The 26,395-nt window shown below is 41.2% G+C and overlaps 2 protein-coding genes across 2 annotated transcripts in view; one reads left to right on the plus strand and one right to left on the minus strand.

Annotated features, from left to right (window-relative positions):
• CMTM7 (CKLF like MARVEL transmembrane domain containing 7) overlaps positions 1 to 4,388 on the plus strand; it is a 67,349-nt gene extending 62,961 nt beyond the window's left edge. Inside the window, exon 5 of the mRNA XM_077865559.1 lies at positions 1,389 to 4,388. Coding sequence (XP_077721685.1) covers positions 1,389 to 1,402 — 14 coding nt within the window. The 3' untranslated portion in view covers positions 1,403 to 4,388. The remainder of the gene's footprint in view (positions 1 to 1,388) is intronic.
• CMTM6 (CKLF like MARVEL transmembrane domain containing 6) lies at positions 2,409 to 24,296 on the minus strand. The gene is made up of 4 exons (XM_077865557.1): positions 24,058 to 24,296; positions 14,249 to 14,425; positions 8,640 to 8,738; positions 2,409 to 5,191 (listed from the first exon to the last, which is right to left on the minus strand). Exons 1-4 carry the CDS (start codon positions 24,193 to 24,195, stop codon positions 5,057 to 5,059), a joined length of 549 nt encoding a protein of 182 aa, XP_077721683.1. The 5' UTR covers positions 24,196 to 24,296; the 3' UTR covers positions 2,409 to 5,056.
• Positions 24,297 to 26,395: the final 2,099 nt, after the last annotated feature.

Here is a 26,395-nt window from a genome sequence, read left to right on the forward strand (position 1 = left end):
CTCAACCGCTGAGCCACCCAGGCATCCAAAATGCAAATCTTTAAACAATTTAGAAAGCAGAGAATGTCTGTGACCTTGAGGTAACAATTGATAAGCAAAGAAGCAGTTAAAATATTATTTTCGACTTTGGTAAGACATTTCCAAGGCTAATTTATTACTAACAAAGGATAGCATCCACAATATGTCAAGAACTCTAAAGTGAGTTTTTAAAAAAACTTCAATGTGGGCAGCCCGGGTGGCTCAGTGGTTTAGCGCCACCTTCAGCCCACGGCGTGATCCTGGAGACCAGGGATCGAGTCCCATTTCGGGCTCCCTACATGGAGCCTGCTTCTCCCTCTGCCTGTGTCTCTGCCTCTCTCTCTGACTCTGTGTCTTTCATGAATAAATAAATAAAATCTTAAAAAAAAAAAGCTTCAATGTGAAAGAAAGGCAAAGGATATAAACAAAAAACTCTTAGATGTGGGGAAGCCTAAAAGGTTAACAACCAAATGAGAAGATGATCAGGTTCACCAGTAATAAGGGGAGTGTAAAATCAAATGAGAGACCATTTCCGTCCCAGGTCAGCAGAAGCATTAAGCCAAACTAATACTAAGTGCAAGACAAACGCGAGTGTTTCCTTGAACAAGCAGTCCCGTACGCTGCTGAGGAGAGGGCTCCACTTTGGAGACCACTGGGGAGTTAGCCATGTTGGAACTGCACATGCCCTGTGAACCAATGGTTTTACTTCTAAGGACACACTCAACATATAACTCTTGCACATGTGCACATGTTCAAATATGTCGAAAATAAACCACATTAAAAGTTTTCTATCAATAGTGGAAAAGTGAGTCAATTATGGCGTATTCATTCAATGGAAGACCAAGTAGTAGTTAAAATGAGTGAACGAGAGCTGCGTCTCTTAAATTACAAAATACTACTGATTGAAGAAAGCAATCTATAAAAGGAGAAATAGAACATAGAGACCATGTTACACATTGCTTATGGACACATTTCTATAGAGAGCACAGAGGATAAAGCAGGAAAGAGCCATCAAATGCAAGGTAGTGTTTGCCTTTGGAAAAGTAAAAAAGTAAAATTCGAGGTGGTGGTACTTCAAAAGTGAAACTTCATTTTGTTTTAAACAAGGTCCTTTAAAGAAAATATGGTTAATAAAAGCTATGATCTACTACAGCTGGGCAGTGCCTTCAACAGGGTATGATCTCCTGTGCTCCCAGTGCCTATTTCAACAATTAAAAGTAGCCAAATGCGAAGATCTCAGGAAACAATACTTCCCTTCTTTTATTAAAGCAATTTGCTACGGTACACATTACTTGTACAGTTATGATTTAGTTCAAGCATCGAAAAGTGTTCGTTTTTCTATAATCTCTTCCCTTCGCACCTTTGGACAGGGTCGTGCAAGTGAACGATGCCTGGAGATATTGCCTCCATCTTACTCTACCCTAAACGGTCAATCCTAAGAACAAAAACTCACAGCAGAAGATGGATGGGCAGAAAAACATGGGAAGAGTCTTGGTCCCTGCAAATGCCAATGAGTCACTGAACTCTGACAGTCACAGAACTGCCCTACCTTCGTTTCTTAGGAAACAAATTTTCCTTATTGCTTAAGACCTATTTAAATTGAGTTTTCTGGGATGCCTGGATGGCTCAGTGGTTGAGTGTCTGCCTTCAGCTCAGGGTGTGATGCTGGAGTCCTGGGATGCAGTCCCGCATCTGCTGCCTGTAGGGAGCTGCTTCTCCCTCTGCCTATGTCTCTTCCTCTCTCTGTGTGTCTCATGAATAAATAAATAAAATCATTAAAAAAAATTAGGTTTTCTGCTCCTCACAGTTGACTGCACAATGATACACAATGCTCTCTATCAAAACAAAATACAAAACTCTGAAGAATGTACAGATTCCAGTGAGTTCCTGATGACTATAAAGATCTTGTTATTCTTGTACAGACTGGAGGCAGGAATTCTGCAGACGACACAAATAGTTGTAAGCTTGACCAGAACTACCAGAGTTTTGCTTCACACTTTCCTAGTCACTGGACAGTCTGAAAGAGAATGTGACTCTTTTGTTTTTAGCATTGTGTGGCCACATTGAGAGATGGGATGGGCGTGTCTCAATTTGCTTCTCTGCAAGTATTTCAAATTGTTTACTCCCTAACATTCCTTTGTGACTCTTCAATATCTGGCTCCCTAAAAACAGTGTGGATGGGCACTCCACCTTGGCAGCAAGAGCGGCAGCCCCTGGGAGGGAAGTGGGTTCATTTCTTTTCTACCTGTGCCCCACACCTGGGCAGACTCACACAACTCAGTCTCCTACATAGGGACTTACCCAGGGTTGTAGAGCCAACTCCTAGAACTCTGGAGAAAGTTTTCATCTCAGCATCAGGCTTCTGTAATAATAATGAAACAACTACAAAGGAAGGTGATTAAATGGATTTATTTAAAAAGAAGACTACAAAATTTGCCAATGAGAGAGATTAAAAAAAAAAAAAAAGACCCAAGGATTTAAACTGATAAATACAAAAGCAATTGGCTATAAACAATGTAAAAATACATTTCCCAGTCCCCAAATAGAACATAATTTAAGTACAACAATTATAAAAATTTTTATACTGTATGTGCATTTCCCTTATAATTTTTAAGAACCATTCTAAACAGTTTATTTGTATAAAATATAACAAATGTAAGATGGCTGTTAATAAAAAATTATGTTAAATTTCAGTTTACTGAGTGTGTCCTTTTTTGGACATAGAAGGGGTTTTGGTCCCAAGATCTCCTTAAACTTTTTATTTTCTACATGGCCTTTTTACTCTCGTTCCTTCTACAACAGAAGAGCAAGGCTAATCAGTCATGGGTCCCCTAAAAAATAGAATGAAGAAAAGTTCTAGAGTGACCAAAAATACTTGTGAATATATTATCTTTCTGAAAAGGGAAGAGTTAAGTGGCAGTGAAGAGGTCCACTTCTGCCTCAGTGAAACAAAAGGAAGCAAAGCCTCTGAGCAAGCAGAGGTGAAGCTCAATGCCAACATGCTGTACGTCTGAGGCCGGCTCGGATATATCCATCAAACTCAACTATGCCCATGCACATATATGGGGGGTTCCCTGAGGTAGCCCAGATGCTTTTTTGTGACACCCAGCCGGGTCTACATGATATTTAAAATGACAGTGGTATAGTTAGATGTGAAATTCCAGAACCTGCCAACCAGAAGCTAGTTATCTTGTGCTACTCTTTATTCTTGAACCCCAGAACCAGGCTACTTCTCCTCACTTCAATGGTGTGCCCAGTAAAAACAGCATCAGTGATTGGTTTCATTATCTCCCAAGGAGGTAGTGGTGACAGCATCACTAGCACTAGCTAGCATCCACGCTCTGGTACAAATGAGTAAGGTTCTGAGTCAGCAAGACAGAGCAGAAGCTGTATCTGGCCATAATGATGAATTCTGACAACCACATTTGCCACATCTACAATGCACAAATGAGAATTTTAAAAAGGATAAGGTTATTAACTTTTCTCACTGGAAACATGATTCCGCTCCTTCAGATAGAAAACCCTGGGAGACCTCCACCAAAGTCCTGAAGTACTGACGCATGGGCTCATTGTCTTAATACTACAGTCCTGAGTCGAAAATGGAAGAGGAGTACAAGAGAGGTCTACTCTGCAAAGCAGTTGGTCAGAAAGATCCTATCTCAAGTGCCTTGTCTGGCTGGCCCTAAGACAGCCTGCCAGCAAAGAGACAACTCTTCCAAACCATCAGAACTAGGTATGAAGTGTCTCTTGAGAATGGTTAGACTGCTTCCTTATACCATCATCAGTATTAACCTGGGCAGGATCTGCTAGATGCTTACTTTCTTAAGAAAGTCTTCTTCAAAGAGAAGTTATAGTAGTGCCCAAGGTGGGAACAAGAACCCTAAAGATCCTGCTACATATTCTATGCGATTAAAAGGGCCCCAAATTTTGGACCACATAGAGACCCCTGCCATCAAGCAAGAGTCAGAGCTAGAGGCTCCACTGCTGTCAGATGATGAAGTGTACAGACCATGTGGGTAAAGAGAGTAGAAGGGAGAATCTCAAATAGATGTAAAAATCAAAGGCTGGGGTTTTAAAAAGAGGGAAGGCTTCAGAGAAGACACTGAACAGGACCCGCAGAGCTGTATTAACTTCAGTAGAAATAACCACATGCCAGTAGGGAAAGGGATCAATTTCTAACTCATAGTATGAACTTCTCTCTTCAGACAGTGGTAAGTGGTTGAAACCTGTTTTTATAATTACTTTCCATGTATTGCACAAAAAGTGTATCTTTTTTATCTTTGGTCTCTAGCCATGAGAGTTTCTTCCATTTTTCTGTGTTATATACAATTGTTCTCTTTTTTTTTTTTTTTTTTTTTGCTTATTAACAACAACCAAAGTGCAGTATAAACATGGGATTTATGATGTTGTTACTCTTATACATATAAACTACCAACACCTTTCATACAGTTTCTATTAGGCTATAAAGGGTCTCAGAAAGAATTAATAATTATCCTAAAATGTTACAATGTAATTTTAAGGCCGAGTGAGATACAGTAAAACCTGGGTATTATATTTTTAAGGAAAAAAAAAACCTAGACCAACATTTTAAATAGTGATCTCTTCAGTATACATTGAATTTTATCTGATATCAAAAAAACCTACCTAAGCAAATTAATTTAAGAATAAAACAATGTCTAAATCAATGAACTTAATCATGCTGGCTGTATAGCGTAATTTGATAGCTAGACCAACAATGATGACAGAATAAATTCTCATCAGTTGAGCTATGTGATTTAAAGAAACAACTGTCCTCAATTCCAAAAACAAAAACAGAACCATTTCAAGTGACAGAAGTTTTAACATTATTTTAAAAAAAATTTTTTAAACCCCAAAACTCTCTGGCCTAATTTGTGGTAACTGACACACTGCCTTCTTGCCCTTCCCCTTGCTCTCCAAAAGAAGTGGTTTAACAATTAGACAAATTCTCCATGAGCTTCGGCCAGGGCTCAGGTGCCATGCAGTCAATACCTTATGTAACACCCCGTCTCTCGAGTCCTTAACCATTAAGGGGTTCTGTGAGGCCCCCTGGCCTGGTAGCCTCTGGTTTCCTAGCTTGGGACTCCCGTCGTTTCCAAATGAACACAATGACAACGTCACACAGGAACATAATACTTGCTAGAAATCCAAAGACCTGAGAAGAAAGAACAAGGGTTATATGACAGATTTTGGAATATAATCTCACATTTTCTACTTGGCTCTGAGAGTGTTTTATACAGCAAGGTGATTCATCAATTTTATCTTATACACATTCTTCTTCCTTTTTTTAAAATATTTTATTTATTAGAGAGAGAGTGTGTGTGCAGAGTAAGAGAGAGAGAGAGAGAGCTCGCAAGAGTACATGAGGGGGCAGGGGAGAGGGAGAAGCAGATTCTCTGCTGAGCAAGGAGCCCAGCACGGGGCACGATCCCAGTACCTGAGCTGAAGGCAGATGCTTAATGTCTTAATTCAGGCATCCCTATCTTATACATCCTATTCTTAACCTTAGTAATAAACTACTTTTTCAGGTCATTAAAAAAAAAGAAGTTACAAAAAAAAAAACAAAAACAACCCTAGAATAATGGCTATTAGTTGACGTTTCATAAAATAGAGATGTCTCGTTTTGCGTGTGCATGTGTATATGTGGGATGCCAATCTGTGAAACTAAGGTTAATAGATGAAAAACAAAATCCTATAAAATGATACAAAACACAAGATTATTAGCAATGGTTAGACTGATCCACAGGGGAGGTAAAGGAAATATGTGAGTAGGGAGCTGAGCATAGGTGAAAATGGCAAGAAGTAATCAATAACGATTGATCAACAGAAATTCTATTTTGAAGATACTTTTAGGTTAAATTACCTAAAAATATTTTCCAGTTAATTGTCACACTGTAATGACACAGCAACATGACACCACTACCTACTTCCTCTTCCTTAAATCACTTCCTTATTGTACTCTTCTAACATATGATCAAACATTCTGAGAATTCTGTCAAGAAATCTTCACTAAGCAAAACCAGGAAAGAAATAGGGTCAAAGAACTGCTCTATAAAAAGAGAAAATTGATGTAGGTAATGGCTAAAATCCCTTCCACATCTAACATCCATCTCTCCATCATTTTTTTTTTAAAGATTTTATTTATTTATTCATGAGAGACACAGATACAGAGAGAGGCAGAGACACAGGCAGAGGGAGAAGCAGGCTCCATGCAGGGAGCCCGATGTGGAACTCGATCCCGGGTCCCCAGGATCACACCCTGGGCCAAAGGCAGGTGCTAAACCGCTGGGCCACTGGGGCTGCCCTCTCCATGATTTTTATTTATTGTTTTTTAAAATTTCTTTTAGTTTTTATTTAACATACAGCATAATATTAGTAATACTAGTTTCAGGTATACAATATAGTGATTCAGCACTTCCAGAGCTCATCAGACAACTGCATTCACTCATCCCCATCTCCTATTTAGCCATCGCCCAACCCACCTCACTTCAGTAACCAGCAGTCTATTTTAGATTTTTAATATTTTGTTGTAGTTCGCTCCACTCTCTTGACCCTTCACATCCAACCTTTCTATCCTAAAGAATATATTCTGCTGTATCTCACTGTAAAGCAAACTGAACTCCAAATGTCATTAATTCACCCCAATAGCCCCAAAACATCCAACTGATATTTAATTACCATCCCACATCTCCAAACCCAAGTCACTTCTCCCCTCTGGAGGCTTCATTTTGGCATGATGGTGTCTATCACCTTATTTGCCTGGGAAACATATTACATGCTTTAAGGACAGTCCAGACATCACCGAGTCTGTGAAGCCATCCCTGACCTCCTGGAGAGCCCCAGTCCACACAGGGCCCTCTATGCCATACCATCCAGACAAATCATCTTCCAGATCTGTTGCTCACATACTTGACAATTTTTTTTAATGGACTCCCTCACTCGTTTAAGTCTGTAAATTTTTTCATAATTTAAATAGTTGTAAAAGGTAATTTCTAGCATATTATAAATACTGAGTTTTTAAACTACCAGTCATTCTTAAATATATCCAACAAAATCTAAATACTGTTAATAATCTAATACATCACCTAATTGTAACACACAAATAACCTGTGTTTTAATAGCTGGGAATTTCATGCCATACTCTCTTTCCCCTTCAACTCAACTTTCCTCAACTCTATTTCACTTCCTCCAAGGATATTATTTTATTTTTTAAGGATTTATTTATTTATTTTTGAGAGAGAGAAAGAGAGTGCACAAGCAAGCTGAGGGAGGGGCATGGGCGGGAGAGAGAGAATCTCAAGCAGACTCCCCGCTGAGTGCAGAGCCCAAGGTAGGGCTTGATCTCGTGACCCTGAGATCATGACCTGAGATGAAATCAAGAGTTGGTCTCTCATCTAACTGAGCCACCCAGGCAACCCTCTCCAAGGATTTTATAATAATATATTTCCACACCTCAAAACATTTTACTGATCACCCTATCATACTACTCTGCAATAAAAATATGTATACAGACTGAAATTAACCATAAGGGTCTATTAAAACTTTGACTTTTCTCTTCATGTACCATTGATTCATGTGCACATGCATAAATATTACTTGTTGCCAGAATGAGTCAAGGCTCCCCATTAATTTGTTTTGTTTTATACAGGTTTTACATCTGTGCTAACCATGCTCACATGAACAGGTGAAGTCTCTGAACTCCTTTTGAGTAATTAAAAGTAGTTTAATGATTTTAATGATCTAATAGCTGACAAGTCAATTAATTATAAGTTCAGTTTTGTCATGAATAAAATATTAATTGGAACCCAGCTGACTTGGAAGAAGATGAATCACTCAGTTATCAGCTGTTCATGTTCACAACACTGGTACCAATTCAGGTGCATGATCCTTGATTTGTAATTCTGAAATCCAAAAAGCTACAAAAATAAAGCTTTCGTAATTTACTTGGCTAAAAAGTGGCATGAAGTATAACTCCTTCCAGTCTTTATCCCTTTTAGTGTGAATATTCAAGCTTCAGAAATATTAACATGCAGGATTACAGGGTGCTGCTCCAGGCCCTCTGAAGATGTCATATAATATTAGTACATGTGCAGTGCTACTTTTCTAAAAACCAGAATATTCTGAATTCAATAAATACATACATACATACATACATAAATCTGTCTCCTCCCCCCCAAGGATTTCGGATAAAAACATTTACTTTTCTATTTATTATCTCTCTTTTATTATAAAGGTAGAACCCTTGGATCATTTCTCCTATGTGCTCTCTACACCTAGAAAAGCATGTGGCATGTAGGTATGTTTTTGCTGGACTGCAAAGTAGAAAAACATACAATAACCAAAGTCAATACTACCACTTCCATTAGCAGTGACGCGTTCATATGTAGAGGAAAGGGGGTTTTATTCTAAATTCGGAAGACAGGTTCTAGGTTTCTAAGGCTATCATATTTATTTGCTCTTAGGTCCTCTATTCAAAATTACACTAAAAAATAAGTTACTAAACAAACCACTCTCCCACACTGTATCACCTGTCAAGTACTTTTAAGTTCCATATTTCTAAGGAAACCAAACTTAAGCAAGGCTTCAAAATACAAGGTACTCACGGATGCAGCCATCTCAGCTTCTGTTCTGTCATGTGTGGAAACGAAAATGATGGATGCCAACAAAAACACACATCCTGTTCCCAAAGTAATATAAAAGTCCTAGAACATGTGCATAAAGAACACCGTATGGTTAGGTTGATAGAAACAATAGCTTTTGTTTTTTATTTTTTAAAAACTTTAGTGACACAGTTTTTTCTTCATATAGCCCAAACCAACATACTTCAGCTTCTTTAAAAAAAATTTTTTTTATTTGACAGACAGAAAGCAAGAGAGCATAAACAGGGGGAGAGGGAGAGGAAGAGGGAGAAGCAGGCTTCCTGATGACAAGGGAGCCTGACTTGGGGCTCGATCCCAAAACCCTGGGATCATGACCTGATCCGAAAGCAGACACTTAACTGACTGAGCCACCCAGGCACCCCATGCTTCAGCTTCTCAAGTCTGGAATTCACGAACACCCCTGTAAAGGAACACTATCCACACTTTGGACAGGTGTATTCAGAGTATGTCACAAGATAATCTTTTAATAAAAGATAATCTTTTAATAAAAGCAGTTCCCCCAAAAGGTTGGGTGTGTGTGTGTGTGTGTGTGTGTGTTCTAGGATACATTAAAATTATCAAACCCAAAGGTTTATTAAATCCCATCTTACATGGGGTGCCTGGGTGGCTCAGTCTGTTAAGCGTCTGCCTTCGGCTCAGGTCATGATCTCAGGGTTCTGGGACTGAGCCCTACATCGGACTTCCTGCTCAGCAGAGAGTCTGCTTCTCCCTCTGCCCCTCCCCCTGCTTGTGCTCTCTCATCCTCTCTTAAATAAAATCTTTAAAAAAGGATTAAAACAATCCCATCTTATTTCCAGCAAAAAAAACCCCAAAAACCAGAAACAGACTTTTCTTCTCTTTCAAAGTATAGATGGTCCCTGACTTACAATGGTTCCACTTATGATTTTTAACTTTACAATGATGCAAAAATGTTACATATTCAGTAGAAACTGTACTTCAAACTGTGAATTTGGATGCTTCCTCAGGCTAGTGCTGTGTGGGACGCTTTTTCATCATGATGCTGCACAGTGGCAGCAGTTCCTGGTCAGCCACCGATCACAAGATTAAACAACCGGGGTACACTGACAATCCTTCTGTACCCACACGGCCATTCTGTTTGTCCCTTTCAGTATAGTATCCAATTACATGAGTTAACACTTTATCATCAAATAGCCTTTGTGGTAGATGATTTTGCCCAACTGCAGGCCAATATAAGTGTTCTGAGCACACTGAAGGTAGTTTAGGCTAAGCTATGATGTTCAGGAGGCTAAATGTATTAAATGCACTTTTGATTTACAATATTTTGAACTTATGATGGATTTATCAGGATGTAACCCATTGTTAAGTTGAGGAAGATCTGTATTCTATGCTACGATGGCCTCTCTGAGAGTACTTCAGTGCTTTGAAAGCACTCTGGAAAAGAGAGAATCAGAAGAACCACCTGTCATTAACTACATAAAGTGATGCCAATAGTATGTTTTTAAGAAATGTAAGCTTTCTGCAAGAACATATTGCTTTCAATTGTTCCAAGTGACTAACCCAAAATGAGCTTGTATGATTTGAGCTTATCTACTCTATAAAAGCTTCCATATCTCCTCAAAATGCGGTTCATGACATGAAGTTCTTCATGGGTTTCCCAGGGCTCTCAATCTTGTAAGGCTTCTCTCAGTTGCCAACTGAAACTAGTGCTTGACATGCACACTTGATTCAGAGGAGAAGCTGGTAAAACTGGCCATTCCAAAGGGTTTTAAGTCTGATATTTTCAGAGTTTTCTGAAAACCCATCCAATACAGAATTCCTATGTTGTCGATTGTGTACTTAACATTTCTAAAAAAATAAATAAGAGATTTTCTCTTCACTTATACAAAAAGTGTTTTTCTGCAATACTTTTTTCATTCCTTCAAATGTTATTTTTTTAAAGATTTTATTTATTTATTCATGAGAGACACAGAGAGAGAGGCAGTGACACAGGCAGAGGGAGAAGCAGGCTCCGTGCAAGGAGCCCAATGCACGACTCGATCCCAGACCCCTGGGATCACGCCCTGAGCCAAAGGCAGACGCACAACTGTTAAGCCACCCAGGTGTCCCTCAAATGTCATTTCAAATCTGTGACGCACAAATAAAATTCCATTTACTACTAGTATCTGGACTACATTCAAGGAGGTATCAAACAAGGCAACCATTTTGAGACCGAATAATGTGGTGTTCAATAAACATAGGTTCCAGAACCAGACTATCTGAGTTCAAATCCCAGGACAATACTTCTTGGCTCTATGACTCTGAATTCATTATTTAACATCTGTGTGCCTTAGTCTCTTCACCTGCAAAATAGGAGTAAGAGCAGTATCTTCACAGGTGGTTCTAATGGTGCTTAGATCAGTGCCAGGCACACAGTAAATGTTCCATAAGTGTTGACTGTTGTTATTCCTACAGACTCTGAGCCACAACAGCATGGGATAGAAAAGATTCTCCCTTGAAAAAGCTTATCCTTTCCCCATGTTCCCCCAAACATCACCACCACCACCCTCTCAAAATATTTTCTGTAAAGCAGAAAATGTCTCTGACATTAAAAAGTATTTAAGTACATTAATAGGTCAAGAATAAAAGTTATTTTTAAGCCTTTCAAACAAACATGAAATCCTTACATTAGGTGAAAATTATAACATATCTGACTATGACTCTTAATCACCCATAAACAGACACAAAAGATCCAAAAGAAGTATAGTAAAATATTTACAAAAGCTGTTTTAGAATGAAATGACTGATTTATTCCCTTCCTCCAGCATTTCAGGATCAATACTAACTCTAACTTAAAAAAAAATAATTCTTAATTGCTCATTTGATATAATAAATGTTTTACATTTTGTTTAGTTTAGTTAGACCATTAAACTGAAAAATAATATTGTTTCTATCCAAAAAGATCAATGTTCTTAAACACTACAGATGCAGCACTGAAGTAAAAACTGAACATTTCTAAAAATATTTTTATGGATAATGATACTGTTTTGCTGTTGAGAGCTAAGAAACTGAAAAATAATTTGTCTTTAATGTTTAATATACAAATTTATACACGGGAACTGCAAATCAAGCAGCTCAGATACTAGTAATTTTTTCACTTTTCCAAAAATCTTACCGCATACTTCTGTGCATGCGGTAAAAGGGAAAAATTTACAAAGATTAAAACATAATTAATAAAAATTCTAAGGAATTCTCTGCAACCTCTTAATATGCATCTCATACAATAAATGGGTTCTGCTACTGTCATCATTATATGGAGATCCCTGAGGTGATGCCATTTGCCATGACAGAATGGAAAGTTGCTAGGGTGCTGGTTCTAGGAGGATTTGGAGGAGTCCACAGAATGGAATGCAGAATGTTGAGGGCTCTCCTGGGTTCCAGTCTCCATTTATTTTTATGCTACCTGTGTAACTCTGGACAAGGTCTGTAACCACCCTGAACCCAAATTCCCTACCAGAAAAAGGGGAGCATTACAGCATGAGGATTTTAAATCCCAGCATGTAAACTGTCTGGTCCAAGTCCACGCTGAGAGCTGCTATTATCTAGAAGGATAACGAGACAGTCATATATTGGCTATACCAAGAGCGGCAGGTATGTGCTCATCAAAGGCTTGGTGGATGTGATTCAGACCAGACCTATTTTTCAAAGTTATTTTTTTACCTGCTGTGGTATCAACTTTTTTTTTTAACTTTTTAAGTTTTAAACTTAAGATAATTCTGTTAAAAGAAGTAATGGATTCTTATAGCACAAGATTTATCTTTTTAAATTTTTTTTATTTTTTTAAGATTTTATTTACTTATTCATGATAGACACAGAGAGAGAGAGACAGAGACACAGGCGGAGGGAGAAGCAGGCTCCATGCAGGGAGCCTGATGTGGGACTTGATCTTGGGTCTCCAGGATCACGCCCTGGGCCAAAGACAGGCGCTTAAACCGCTGAGCCACCCAGGCTGCCCATAGCACAAGATTTAAAAGGTACTAAAGGGTATACAGAAAAAAGTCTCTCAGGTGTATATTAGTATGTGACTCAGTGCTCACTTCTCAATTTAAAAAACAGAATCGGGATCCCTGGGTGGCGCAGCGGTTCAGCGCCTGCTTTTGGCCCACGGCGCGATCCTGGAGACCCGGGATCAAATCCCACATCGGGCTCCCGGTGCATGGAGCCTGCTTCTCCCTCTCCCTGTGTCTCTGCCTCTCTCTCTGTGTGTGTGACTATCATAAATAAAAATTAAAAAATCTTTAAAAAAATAAAAAATAAATAAAAAACAGAATCTGGGCAGCCCGGGTGGCTCAGCGGTTTAGTGCTGCCTTTAGTCCAGGGCCTGATCCTGGAGATCCGGGATTGAGTCCCATGTTAGGCTCCCTGCATGGAGCCTGCTTCTCCCTCTGCTTCTCTCTCTCTCTCTCTCCTTCATGAATAAATAAATAAAATATTTTAAAAAATTAAAAAATAAAAATAAAAAACAGAATCTTACTGCTTTGTATTGATCTTGTTATTCCTTGTTCTTAATAGTTAAAAATTTACCCTCATTTGTATCTTTTCCCTCAGAGACATGAGTGCTTTCATATGTCAACCCTGACATGTACAATTCTTCACACACTACTTCACACTACTGTTAACTCCAACACTACTGAAGAAGGAAACTGTTTCAGTGTGGAAACCATGTGAATCATTTCATGTGTCATCTCACAAATCCACACTATACTCAAATAAAGACACGCGCCAACAGACTGTCTTTACAAAGTTATACATCATTGATTCTGTGAAAAGAAAATTTTCATGTACGCTTTCATTAAAAGGGAAATTTCCGAACAATGAATTCAACAGATGCCTTAATTCACTCACTAATAACTTCTTTCATAACACACACACAAAAAAAATCAAAACAAAATAGGTAGAATTACATGGCATTTTATTTTAAAAGCTCCAGAAATATATCACATTAGTTCATCATACTCTCTAGAGTCTAGTGTAATGCCTGGTGCAGAACAGGTGCACAATGAACCCATAAGTGACACTTGGAAATGTGAGAGGTCAGAAGTGACAAAAATCTTAGTTTTTAAAAAATACCTACAGTGAAGGAGATGGAACCACCAGTAACTGAAAACTCCTGACATTTGTCACTCCCTTCCTGATTTCACTTTCCCCCTCGACAACCCCACTTGGTAGGGAAAATGGAGTTGCTCAGGGGCAGAGCTGGAACAATGGAGAGTGTCCTACTCTCCAAAGTTTTAAGAGTAGTGCTTTTAAAACTCAGTAGCGTGAGTTTTAAAAGCATTACTAGTCTAGGGATGCCTGGGTGGCTCAGTGGTTGAGCGTCTGCCTATAGCTCGGAGCGTGATCCCAGGGTCTTGGGATGGAGTCTCACATCAGGCTCCCTGCAGGGAGCCTGCTTCTCCCTCTGCCTATGTCTCTACCTCTCTATCTCCATCTCTCATGAATAAATAAAATTTAAAAAAATAAAATAAAAGCATTACTAGTCTGAATAACAGAACTTCACAACACTCCAAAAGAGCTATGTTCTTTGTAAAGGGATTCTTTTTTTTCATGCTTACCGACTGCTTGACTTTGTCAGGATCGACTTGGTTGTAAACTGGAGTGCAGTACACAATCAGGATGAGGAGACTCAGAAGAAAGGCACTGCAGCTTACAAATTCAAAAAAGTAAAGTCCTCCACACAAAGTACACTGTGACACGACTTCCTCGCAGATAAAGGCCAGCAGCGAAAACAGCTACAAAAGAAACAAAACCGTTTACTCAAGTGTCTTCCCACAGAAACCACCAGTATTCAGAACACACCTCTGTTCACTCAGCTCTCTGTGAGGTGGAAACCATTGCAAACAAGACGACCGAACAGGTCCGATCTCTGTAGAACTGAACAGTCTGGTTGCCTTGAAGGGAATTCAAGTCCACAAATAGTTAAGTATCGGGTGCTAAATGCTTGAGTCGGGGGAAAGACAGGGCATTGCTGGGAAAGCACACAGGAGGGGCCCTCAAGTAGAGGGGTCAGGAAAGACTTGCTGGAGGAAAGCTGAGACCTGATGGACAGGAGGTCAGTTTTGGGGCTGAAGGACAGTGAAAGGAGCTCCAGGCAGAGAGGCGGTGCACAGAGAGACCTGGAGGCGAGAGCACCTGGCATCCTCCCACCCTGAGGCACAAAGAGATCCCACCATCCCCCGCTGCACCATGAAAGCAAGTTGGGTCGACATGGTTCAAGCAGCCAGTGTGAAGGAAGGGGATGGCAGCGTGAAAATGATGAGACAAGAGGCAAGTAGAGGCTAGATCTAAATGTCCTCTTTTACTAGTTTAAACAAGTCTGGATGTAAAAGGTTGTAAAGCAAAGGGGTGACACGTTCAGCTTCATGCTTTTAGTAAGTCTCGCTGGCTACATACAGCATAGAGAGGGGGCTGGGGGAAGGGCAAATCTTGGGGTGGACATCCAGTCGGGAAGCTGATGAAGGAAACCAGGGGAGGGCAGTGCTCAGGGTAGTAGTGGTAATGGAGCAATCACTATAAGATGCATGTGACAGGAGCACTTATCAGGACGGATACTAACAGCAGGAAACAACAGACTTGAATGAACACTTTTATTATTTTTAGAAGATATTTTATTTATTTGAAAGATCGAAAGAGCACAAGCAGGGGGAGTGGCAGAGGGAGAGGGAGAATCAGACTCCCCACTGAGCAGGGAACCCAATGCAGGGCCCCATCCCAGGATCCTGAGATCATGACCTGAGCCGAAAGCAGCCGCTTAACCAGCTAAGCCACCCAGGTGCCCCCACTTTATTTTAACCTAAAGCAAAAAGGCACATTTATTCACCAATCTTTTGAAATAGGGCTTTTCTCTGAGTTTGAGCCTGCTGATTGGAATTCCACATCACATTTCCTCCATTAATCACTTTTGTCGTCCAAAATTACCACTTGCAGACTAATGTTTAGATGGAGTGGTGCAAGACCCCGGACACTTGAGAAGCCGAGTGTAGAATCCTTCTGGGTCTGGACTAGTTTTACTAGCCCTTTATGGTTACCTTGCTCTTACTTAGTGCACAGGAAATATTTTAGTAATTTATTTTTCAGACTTTCAAAGCATTCAATTTAGCTTTCACAGAAACAATTCCTTTTCACATTCAATTTCAGTCTGTGCAATATTTAATTAAATGTTTGGCCGTTAAAAGTATAATTGGCAGCCTTGGGAATAACCCAATTTGATTCACAGCAGAAGCAAGTGTTCACCAGTGCCAGACAGGCATGGGTCAGAATGCCGTGCACTGAATGGACAATGGTAAAATCTAGTTAATTTGGCAACTCAATTAAATGCAAGTGGGATTTAATGACACTCCCACTGTTGTATATATGATCCTAATATACAGGGGCCTCACTGCAGAAAGAAGAGTCAGGTTTGTTTGTTTGTTTTTCTTTTTTTTAAGAGGTGAGGATGCTAGGAAGAGAATACATTATGTTTCAAATGTGCTGTGTATGAGGGATTCTGTGAAAGAGTTAAGGGAGGTATCTAGGAAGCAAAAGGATATACAGGTCTGCAGCTCAGGGGAGAGGTATGGGGTGGAGATGAAGTCGTGGGCATTGGCCAGTGAGATCCCCCAGAATGAGGAAAGCCAGCTTTATGCAGAATTCTGAGCAAACCAAGATTTAAGGGATGTGTGGAGGGGGTGACACCAGCAAAGGACAATTAGGAGCAGCAGTCCAAGGAGGTACTAGACCAAGGAAAAAGTATTACTACCAAGAGAAAGTTATGATGGTAATGAACGCTACTTAGAGGTCAGGTAAGAACAACAGTGACACACTGATGTCAGACTGAGCTCCAAGAAGGTTGCCGGTGACCTCAGCAAGCCTGTTTCAGTGGAGTCAATCAACCAGGCAGGCTGAGGTTACAGTTCTGTATAGTGGGAAGAGAGGGGAAGACAAAGTAGTGGGATAGAGCCAGCAGAGTCAAGAGGTATAGACTGGCAAAAGTGGCCAGATAGAGGAGTAGTGGACAGGGTAAAACGGAAGGGAATTTCAAGATGGGAGAGAACTGACAATGATTAAACACTGAGGCAGAAACCAAGAAGAGTGAAGAGTGAGTCTAAAGATGAGGACGAAAAGAGGCTCTCTATAGGTAGGATTCAGGGTCCAGGTTTGGAGGTCTTTAGAAATAAGAAGGAAGAGAGAGAAAAGAGAGGTTCACTTGGGCAGTTTGTGTGGGTTTTGTGAAAGCCAAGGGAGTTTCCTTTGAGCCTTAAGACCATCAAAATGACTGGTGACCTAAATCAAAGCCAAATCACAGAAGGAACCAGATACATTCCTGACAAGAGTGCTACCAAAATCAGCAGATACACTGATGCTGCATGTTATAGATATTGCCCTACAAAATGCTTTTTAAAAAAGATTTTATTTATCTAAAGAGAGATAAAGTGTGAGTGGGAGAGAGACAGAGGGAGAGAGAGAATCTCAAGCAGACTCCACAGTAAGTGCAGATTGCTCAGGGCTTGATCCCACAACCCTGAGATCATGATCTGAGCCGAAACCAAGAGTCAGATGCTTAACCAACTGAGCCAACCAGGCTATAAAATATTTTCATCAAACAGAAGTCAATGGTATACCACTCTGGACAATTGAGCAGCTTCTTAAAAACTAAACACACAACTGCTAGATGCCCTGGTACCATATTCACACATTCTGTATATGACCAGGAGAAGTGAAAACCTAGGCCTGTCCTATAAGTTAGTAAGACATAAAATAGTCCAGCATATTCCAAACAACCTCCTTCAGACAGATGTTAGGTTAGGTAAGGTATTCCCAATTATTACACCATAGAATACAAAGTGACACACCAAGACAAATCCCAGAAAGTCATTGCATAAAGGTACTTCTTTCATCGTCTGTCATTATAATTATGGGATGAGTTTTTACATGAGTACAGTATAAGATGCTAAATGTCTAATATTCCATTTGCTTTATTCTTGCCTCTGTGTTAAATCTTAGCCAACATTTAGGAGTTTTCTCTATGAGAAATCTGCAAAATATATCTCAGGTATATACACGCCAATTAACTGTGAGAATATATCAGCCTAAAACTCTAAGTGGGGTCTGAGAATACTTGATCTTGAGCCATTCCTATCCCAATAATTAGACTGTCAGGAACACTCATCTGTGTAGGCCATATAATAATCAAATCTTTTCTGCAGAGACACAGACTGCTTTTCTATTCTCAGTAAGAAAGGGGCAGGATCCAGCTCAGCCAGCAGCAATCAGTGTCTTTACTACCAGTACTGTTCCAAACTTATCAACAGGAGTCCTTCTTATTGACTTGAAGCCTCAGAGCAGTATTGAGAGGCAGATTCTGCACGGGCCTCCTAAGAGATGAAAGGGGTATGATATCAAGATTGGACATGCACTAGTTCCTATTTCCCATTAAAAGCCAAGAAATCAGCACTACAAACTATATTCCATATGAAGTTTTCTCCTGACTCCCCATCTGTCTGATGCTCCGAACCTTTCTGTATCATCTCCCATAGCACTATTAGTATCTTTAAGTGGTGCACCTGAAACTAATACATGTCCATTATACCTCAACTAAAAAAAAAAAAAAAAAAAAACTTTTTAAGAAATCCATTTGAGGGGCAGCCCGGGTGGCTCAGTGGTTTTGTGCCTGCCTTCAGCCCAGGGCCTGATCCTAGAGCCCCAGGATCGAGTCCTACATCCTACGTTGGGCTCCCTGTATGGAGCCTGCTTCTCCCTCTGCCTGTGTCTCTGCCTCTCTCTCTCTGTTTCTCATGAATAAATAAATAAAATATTTTTAAAAATGCATTTGAGTATTATGTATCAACACTGTAATACGTACAGGAACATGTACTGACAGGGCAATAAGATCAATGTATAAGAAACAATAAAAAAATAATACACTCATAATTGACCATCCATTATATGTAGATTCAAGGAATCTCAGGAAAATGCTCCAATCCACCTATACTAAAATAGAATAAGCAGAAAAGTAAGACTCAAAGCAGGGCCAAGAGATACATAGGATCTGGATAGGCAGAGAACATTCCAGGTGGAGGACAAAAAAGAACAGATTCATGAAGGCAAGAATTTGCATGGTAAACCCCACAGGGATAATGTAACTGACCTGAGTGGGCAGTGATCATGAAAATGTTTAAGGAGCTGGGTGTGCTTATGTGATGATCAGGCCAGGGAGTGTAGACTTCTGGATGAAAGCAACAGGGACTGCCTGCCTGGTTTAGCTGGTTAGAAGACAGGAGGAGCAGAGGACTGGGTGGGGCCTGAAAGAATATCACAACTCAGGAGTAGGAGAGAAAAGAGCAACTCACACCTGACAAGCAAGTCACAGGCGGTCTAACACTTCTTAGGAAAACTCCTTAATAAGCGAGTGAATACATTCCAAATCATTAATCTAAACAGTGATGGGGTGGTGGTGGTGGTGAAATATGGCTTATTTTAATCATAATCTCTAGTTACTTTTTCCTAGTTTCTTATATATATTTTGGTAAACAAATGCTTTTTTGTATTAAAAAAAATTAAGTGTGAAAATTAAGGGAAGGAATAATTTCAAGAAATGGGTAGTCACCAGCATTAAATACCAAGTGGTTAAGGATAAGAAAAGAGGTAAGGTCGCTGGGGAAGGAGATCGTGATTAATGTTAAAAGTAAGTTCAAAGGCTCAATAATTATTTTCTGGTAAATGGTTTTACTCTCCAGTAGCATGAAGACCTCACATTAAATACTGCTAATGACTATGAAGCGAAGAAGTACACCCAATGCAACTGCTTCTAATGATGTAAACTTTTACTCAAACAGATCTATGGGAATCTGCCTTTGGGACTTGGGAGGTCCCTGGAGGGCAGAGTCTCCCACCTTTGTGTCTACAGGTGGTGGAATGAATCTCTGACAGGCCAGGTCCCACACTGGCCAGGCATAGCCCCAAAGCCAGGCCTCCTGACTCCTACAGCGTGCCTGTTCCCCTCCTTGAACACTGTTTATTAAGCTCATTTTACAACTATGTATGTTTGTGTAGGTTTCCCCTTAAGACTGGATTTTTGAAGTTACGATCAGAGTTTTGTGCATTTCCCCTTTTGCTGCTAAATTTTACATTAAAACCAATCTGCTAGGGTCAACACATTTGGGGAATCTTAGTGACTAAAATGTGGCTGGTGATTTAAACATTGACTCCCCTGTGTCTCTCTCTTCATTTCAGTTTCACTACCCCTTCTGAAACATTAGTCTTCTTAAATTAACAGTCATTATATTAAACACAAAGTCTCCATCGTTGGTCTTTTACAGTCTACTACTAAAACATTTCTTATAAAAAGAATTTTTTAATGCTTACCATTCATTATAAGGCCCCAACTACAAAATTATATTAATTTGTGAATTAATGAACTTGCTACTAAAACCTGCGGTCCTACGTAAGGTCCAAGTAAACAAATCTGGCAGGCTGCAGTTAGGCCAGGCCTCCTGTACCTTAGGCAAATATTTACTCTCACAAAGGTTCAAAGATCTAATTTGCTGACATTATGGATCTTCCTCAAGGTTAAAGACAGAGCATTTCAATTTAATACAGATCAATTTTCACATTGAAATAATGAAAAGATCATCAATATAAGATAAACTGCTTCTAAGTGATTTGTTTCTTGGTACTTACAGAGTAACATTATTTTATAATTTAGTAAATCACTGGTGAATTCTAAATCAAACTGCTTGCCTGAGGAGTCATTATTATCACAGTACTGTGCGGCCACCAGGATATTCAACTGGTACCATAAACACATATGTCAGCTTATGTTACAAGAATATTACACATATTCAGATCATTGTATCAGCTTACCAGCAAGGAATTAGGTTGCCCAATGTCAATTTTCCCCTGAAATCAAAAACAAAAACAAAACAAAACAAAAAAAACTCCCTCAAAATAACAACAAAAACTTCACACACACACACATATGTGTGTGTGCGTGTGTGTGTGTGTGTATATATATATATATATATATATATATATATATATATTTGTATAGGGGTGTGTGTGTATACATATATATGTGTATATATATTCACCAGGACCAATCTAAGGATAAAATAAACTGATAAATAAATAAATTGCATAAAAATTTAGGACTGCGATGACTCCTTATGCTTGCATTCTCAGCTAAGTATTTCTTCTTCAGTTCTGGAAGGTCAGATGGTAGTTAAGGGATACTTGTGTTTTGGACAAGCCTTTGACAAAATTAAGGTTTTATCTGAATGGCAGTAGACATAGCTACATAATTGCAGGAGTACATAACTCAAGAGCTAGTTATGCTCTTTTATCTCTAACCTCTCCTTCTGTTTATAGGCTCAACTCTCTGTTTGGTGTTCAGCTCTGTGCCAGAACATCCCACAGAGCCTCAGAAGTTTGTAAAAATCTTAAAGAGTGAAAAGAACCTCAGAGGAAATCCAATTCAATCTCTGGATTCTAAGAAATTTCCTAAGTATGCAGAGTCTGATTTTTAAGTTTTAGAGTAAGGTTCCTTTCTCTTTTGGGGTTTTGAGAATTTGATAAGATTTATGGGTCTAGAAAAATATGCCCAAACACAGATATGTACCACATTTTGGATAAAATGTTATAGGGTTTGCATGTCCCTGGTTAGGGGTTTCTACATTACAGTTGTTTCTTTATTAGAGCTCTGCAAATCTACTTATTAAAAAAAAAAAAGTTACCTAGAGTAAAATAGCCTAAAGACAGAATATGACTTAAGGCAAAGAAGACTTTGCCCTGTTGCTTCAGACTGGATGAGAGTTTTAATTTATTTCATTATAACTTCCTTGGGACTTTCTGGGTAACTCCCGTAATATACACTATTATGAAAAGACAGAGGCCATCAATGAAACAAAGTAGGAAATAAAACACAACAATCAAAATGGAAAGCAATAATTAAATATGTTTTAAAAATCTGTATTGAAGAAAGCATTCTTATAACATTGCAAGTTCCCCATAAATAAGCGTACACCTATTTTACTGCACTGTGCTTTACTGCATGTTGCAGATACATTTTTCAAATCGAATGCTTGGGCAACAATGAGTCAAGCAAGTCTACTGGTACCATGTTTCCAACAGCATTTGCTCACTTCATGTCTCTGTGTCACATTTCAGTAATTCTTGCACTATTTCAAACATTTTCATTTTTATTATATTGCTATGGTCATCTGAGAAGTGATTACAACTAGCTTAAAGCTCAGAAAATGCTTGGAATTTTTTAGTGATAAAACATTTTAAATTAAGGAGCACCTGGGAGGCTCAGTCCGATGAGCATTTGACTCTTGATTTCCGCTCAGGTCATAATCTTCTGGTCCTGGAATTGAGCCCGCAATGGGCTCTGAGCTCCATATGGAGTCTGTTTGTCCCTCTTCCTCCTCCTCTGCTCTGCCCCCCTGCTCATGCTCTTTCTCTCAAATAAACAAAACTTTTTTTAAAAATTTAAAAATATATATTTTAAATTAAGGTATGTACAATTTTTAGACATAATGCTATTGAACAGTTGACAAACTACAATATAGTGCAAACATAACTTTTATATGCCCTGGAAAACCAAAACATTCATCAGACTCCCTTTATTGCACTATTCGCTTTGTTGTGGTGGTCTGGAACCCAACCTGCAATACCTCCGAGATAAGCCTGTAAGTAGATTTCAAGAGGACACATTAGTTTTTATCCTATCCCTCTTTCTCCTTCTGGTATGAGGGAGAACAAGCAGGAACAGTCTACCAATTCTTGCAAGGCAAATTCATTTCCCCCTCTTCTCCACATCCAAGTAAAAAGTCTATACCAAAATTTCTGGTTGTATTCTATTTCAAGGATACGGAACTATCGTTTATTAAACTAAAGTAATGAGAAATTTTACTTCAGCTTTGCTATTTCTGATTAGAAAGGAAAAACAGACAACTCAAAGAGAAATTTAACAGGCAGGACACCAATACTGATGATGTCTGTAGAGCAGCAAGAACACTTAAGATACAAACACTGATGATCTTTTCTGTTCTAAAGAGCTCTATTTGTGTGGAAACATTTTAGCTCAGAGCAGAGGAGCACCACTGTCATCTCAAAGTCCTGTTAGAACTGACAAGAGAACAGAAAGATGCACTTCTGGGTAGAAGGAACAGATGTTACAAAGGAAGAAGGGCAGGAGGGAGCCCCTGATGCCTGGTGACAACTGAAAGACTGCCAGTATGGAACTCCCTAAAAGGAGACTGGAAAGATAGGCAGAGCCAGACCCTCTCCGGCTCCATAGGCCACACTGTCACCTGCCCCCCAGTGATTTCCAAACTATTCTTAGATGTGATCATTTTGACGACCAGAAAGTACTACCAGTTTTCTGACAGCTGTTTTCCCATTTAATAAAAGTAGGTCATCTGAGTTCTAAGAATAAGTTCTGGTTATCGGAGTTCTAAGAATTTAAGTTCTTCCCAAGGAAACCAACTGGTTATTTTTACTTGAGATGACTAAACAAAAAAAAAAAAAAAAAAGCAAAACCAATTTTTCCTCTTGCAGAAAATGATGTCCACAGTTGGTTAAAACAGAATACTGGAGGTCAGTCAATATGTGTGTAATTTGAGTTAAAATTCAAAGATGTTATTTTTGCTAGGGGGCTTACAGGACCTTTACTGCCCAAAGTAAACGAAAACTCAGTGAAATTCAGAGAGGGGTAAACCATGCCCTACTTTTGCTACCTGCACACAAATACGAGCTGTCCTTTTCACCGTGTACTTCGTACACACATATTGCTCTTTCGGAAGTAATTCTTTTTCAGTCGATACAAAACCTGTGGGAGACAATTTATGGGATACACCCACCTCAATGCCGTGCCTGGTACCGACCGGAGTCTGGGTGCAAAAACTGAACTGCCCCCACACCCCCAAGCACCACCACGGGCTCGTACCGGGAAAACCCACAAGAACCAGAGAAAGATAAACAAAAAGCACTTAGTACAAATACAGGCACTCTGGGCGATAACGCAGGGTATCAGCTCCGAGAGGAGAGGAAGGTCGCAACAGAGGGAGAGAAAGAAGTCGTGGACCTGGGCTCCCGACGCATTTCCTGGACCCGCGGACCTCGCTCGGGGGCCCTGGGGAGTCCTCAGGGACCCGCGGGGGAGACACTGGGGTGAGCGGCAGCCCGGCGGCGGGAGGGAACGCCCCCCCTTTCCAGCGAGAAAGAAGGAACTGGGGTGTGGAAACTGCCGCTTCCTGAACAGCCAGGTCAAGGAGAAGCGGCTCGGCAGCCTCCCCAGCCCGCAGGCCGGCGGTCCCGGGGCCAGACCCCCGCCCCGCCCCGCCCCGCCCCCGGCCCGGCTCGCCCACCCCGGCCGCGGACTCACCAGCTGCAGGACTTTGAACGCGAGCCCGGGCAACCGAAGCCGGCCCACGGAGAAGTAGGCGGCGAGGCCGCTCCGGGCGCCCCTGGCGGGGCCCGGGTCCTCCTCCGTGGTGGGGCCGTACACCGCTCCATTCTCCATGGCCCGGAACGCGGTGGCCGCAGAGCTGACGCCGCGGACTTCACCGACTCCGGAGGACCACCCGGAGGGCCGTCACTTCCTGGTCTCCGCCCACGCTTCCGCCCCGCCTCCGCTCTAACCCCGCCCCCCGCCTTGCTCCGCTAACTCCGCCCCCGCCTCCGCTCAACTCCGCCCCCTGCCTTGCTGCGCTCTAACTCCGCCCCCCTGCTCCGCTCTAACTCCGCCCCCGCCTCCGCTCAACTCCGCCCCCCGCCTCCGCTCAACTCCGCCCCCCGCCTTGCTCCGCTCTAACTCCGCCCCCGCCTCCGCTCTAACTCCGCCCCCCGCCTCCGCTCAACTCCGCCCCCCGCCTTGCTCCGCTCTAACTCCGCCCCCGCCTCCGCTCAACTCCGCCCCCCGCCTCCGCTAAACTCCGCCCCCCGCCTTGCTCCGCTAACTCCGCCCCCCTGCTCCGCTCTAACTCCGCCCCCGCCTCCGCTCAACTCCGCCCCCTGCCTTGCTGCGCTCTAACTCCGCCCCCCTGCTCCGCTCTAACTCCGCCCCCGCCTCCGCTCAACTCCGCCCCCCGCCTTGCTCCGCTAACTCCGCCCCCGCCTTGCTCCGCCCTAACCCCGCCCCCTCCGCCCCTGGGGCGCTGTCCTTAGCCACTCCTCAAACTTCCTAGGGATCTGTGGAGACACTTGCCCACAAGGAGAACAGCGTGTCCTAACGCCGGAGTAAGGGAGGAGAGGAAAGGAGATGAAGTTGGAGATGTAGGCAGAGGCCACGTAATGTAGGGGCCACGCAGAGGAAGGAAAGAAATTAGATTTCATTTTGAGAGCAGTGGGTTGTCTTGATGTAGGGAATGAGTTGGGGCAGCTAGGGCTAGGCAGGGAAGGATAAGGGAAAGGCCCAGAGACAGGCTCCCAGAAGTCTGTGGGCTCCCTTAAATCCCAAGGACATCAAAATGGCCCAGAGACGGGCTCCTACCCAACCCAAGGAAACAGATAAGACAGTAAAAACAGAGAAAAACGTAAATTAGGCGCCTCTGCTCTGAAGTGTTAGGAAGTATCTCCCTTTGATAGTTACCAATCACAGATTCACCAGACCCAAAAAACAGCCATATACAGTACAAAGAAACTCAAGGCCATGGGCTTCCTGGTTAGATTCCCAATAAAAGGCCGCCAAAAAGCCCTCAGTGGCAACCCTGTCAGGACCCCTCTCACTTTTGAGAGCTTTCTCTGTATCTCTGCTTAATAAACACCTATTACTTTACTCATTCTCTGTTGTCCCCGAGATTCATTCTTCAACTCCGTGAGATAAGAGCCTAGGTCTCCCGCATCAGTCTGAAAGGACTTTCAGGATTGCAACCTCTTGCCTCTCTGAATTCCTTTTAGTCTTGTCAAAACCATTTAGTTCATTCGCCTCTTCCTTGTGCAGCAGTTCGCACAGTCATATATGTTAATTTTGTGTGAACTTAAGGAAACTCATGAAGGAATCTAATTGTATTTTAGCAACTGAAGTTGCTTGGGTGACATACCAGGCACGCGTATTTTCTCCTCTACATTATAATATACTTTCATTTTACAAATGAGCAAACTGAGGCCAAGAGGGAGAATATATCCAAAGTCAAACAGCTAGGTAGGGGTACCTGGAATGAGTCTGGAATGAGTCTGACTCACAACCTTGTTGCTAAGTGAACCCAGCAAACCTCAGCCTCTAACCCACCTCTCCATTAGGGTCTCAAAACCCATGGGAGAGGGGAGAGGCCATTGCTGTCACCTACTTCCATATTTAATCTACTCTCCTCTATGGCCCCAAACCTCCCTATCTTCCTCCAGTAACAGAACAAAAGCTCCTATTCAAATGAATAGAGACAAGTAGATACTACTCTGTGAGGGCTGTCTATGCAGCCAGCGCAAAATGCCCTTCTGTCTTTGATTAAATGCTCCGGCCAAGCAGCCATCAATCCTGTTCAATAGAATGAGGCCACTGTGTTTTCACCAGGGCTATAAGGACTCACTGCCCTGCTATTTCTTTGAGTTACCATCTCCCAAATTAGACACTATGGAAGTCTGAAATTTACTTTGAAATTCATCTAAAAATATAAGACAGGTGGATGAGTAGAGAGATGGATAAAAGGATAAACCTATGATAAAGCAACCGTAGTAACACATTAATGGTGTAGTACATGGGTGTCCACTGTACTTGTTTCTTAATT

Source organism: Canis aureus, chromosome 22 (genome assembly GCF_053574225.1).
Source record: "Canis aureus isolate CA01 chromosome 22, VMU_Caureus_v.1.0, whole genome shotgun sequence".
In the NCBI taxonomy this organism is placed as follows: Eukaryota; Metazoa; Chordata; class Mammalia; order Carnivora; family Canidae; genus Canis; species Canis aureus.

What these genes read in the sequence shown, in the direction of transcription:
- CMTM6 (XM_077865557.1), bottom strand. Translation starts at nt 24,195, where the DNA reads ATGGAGAATGGAGCGGTGTACGGCCCCACCACGGAGGAGGACCCGGGC. An exon ending in CGTTCAAAGTCCTGCAGCTG is followed by an intron (nt 14,426 to 24,057) that starts GTGAGTCCGCGG and finishes TTTCTTTTGTAG; the next exon opens with CTGTTTTCGCTGCTGGCCTT. An exon ending in CTGACAAAGTCAAGCAGTCG is followed by an intron (nt 8,739 to 14,248) that starts GTAAGCATGAAA and finishes CACATGTTCTAG; the next exon opens with GACTTTTATATTACTTTGGG.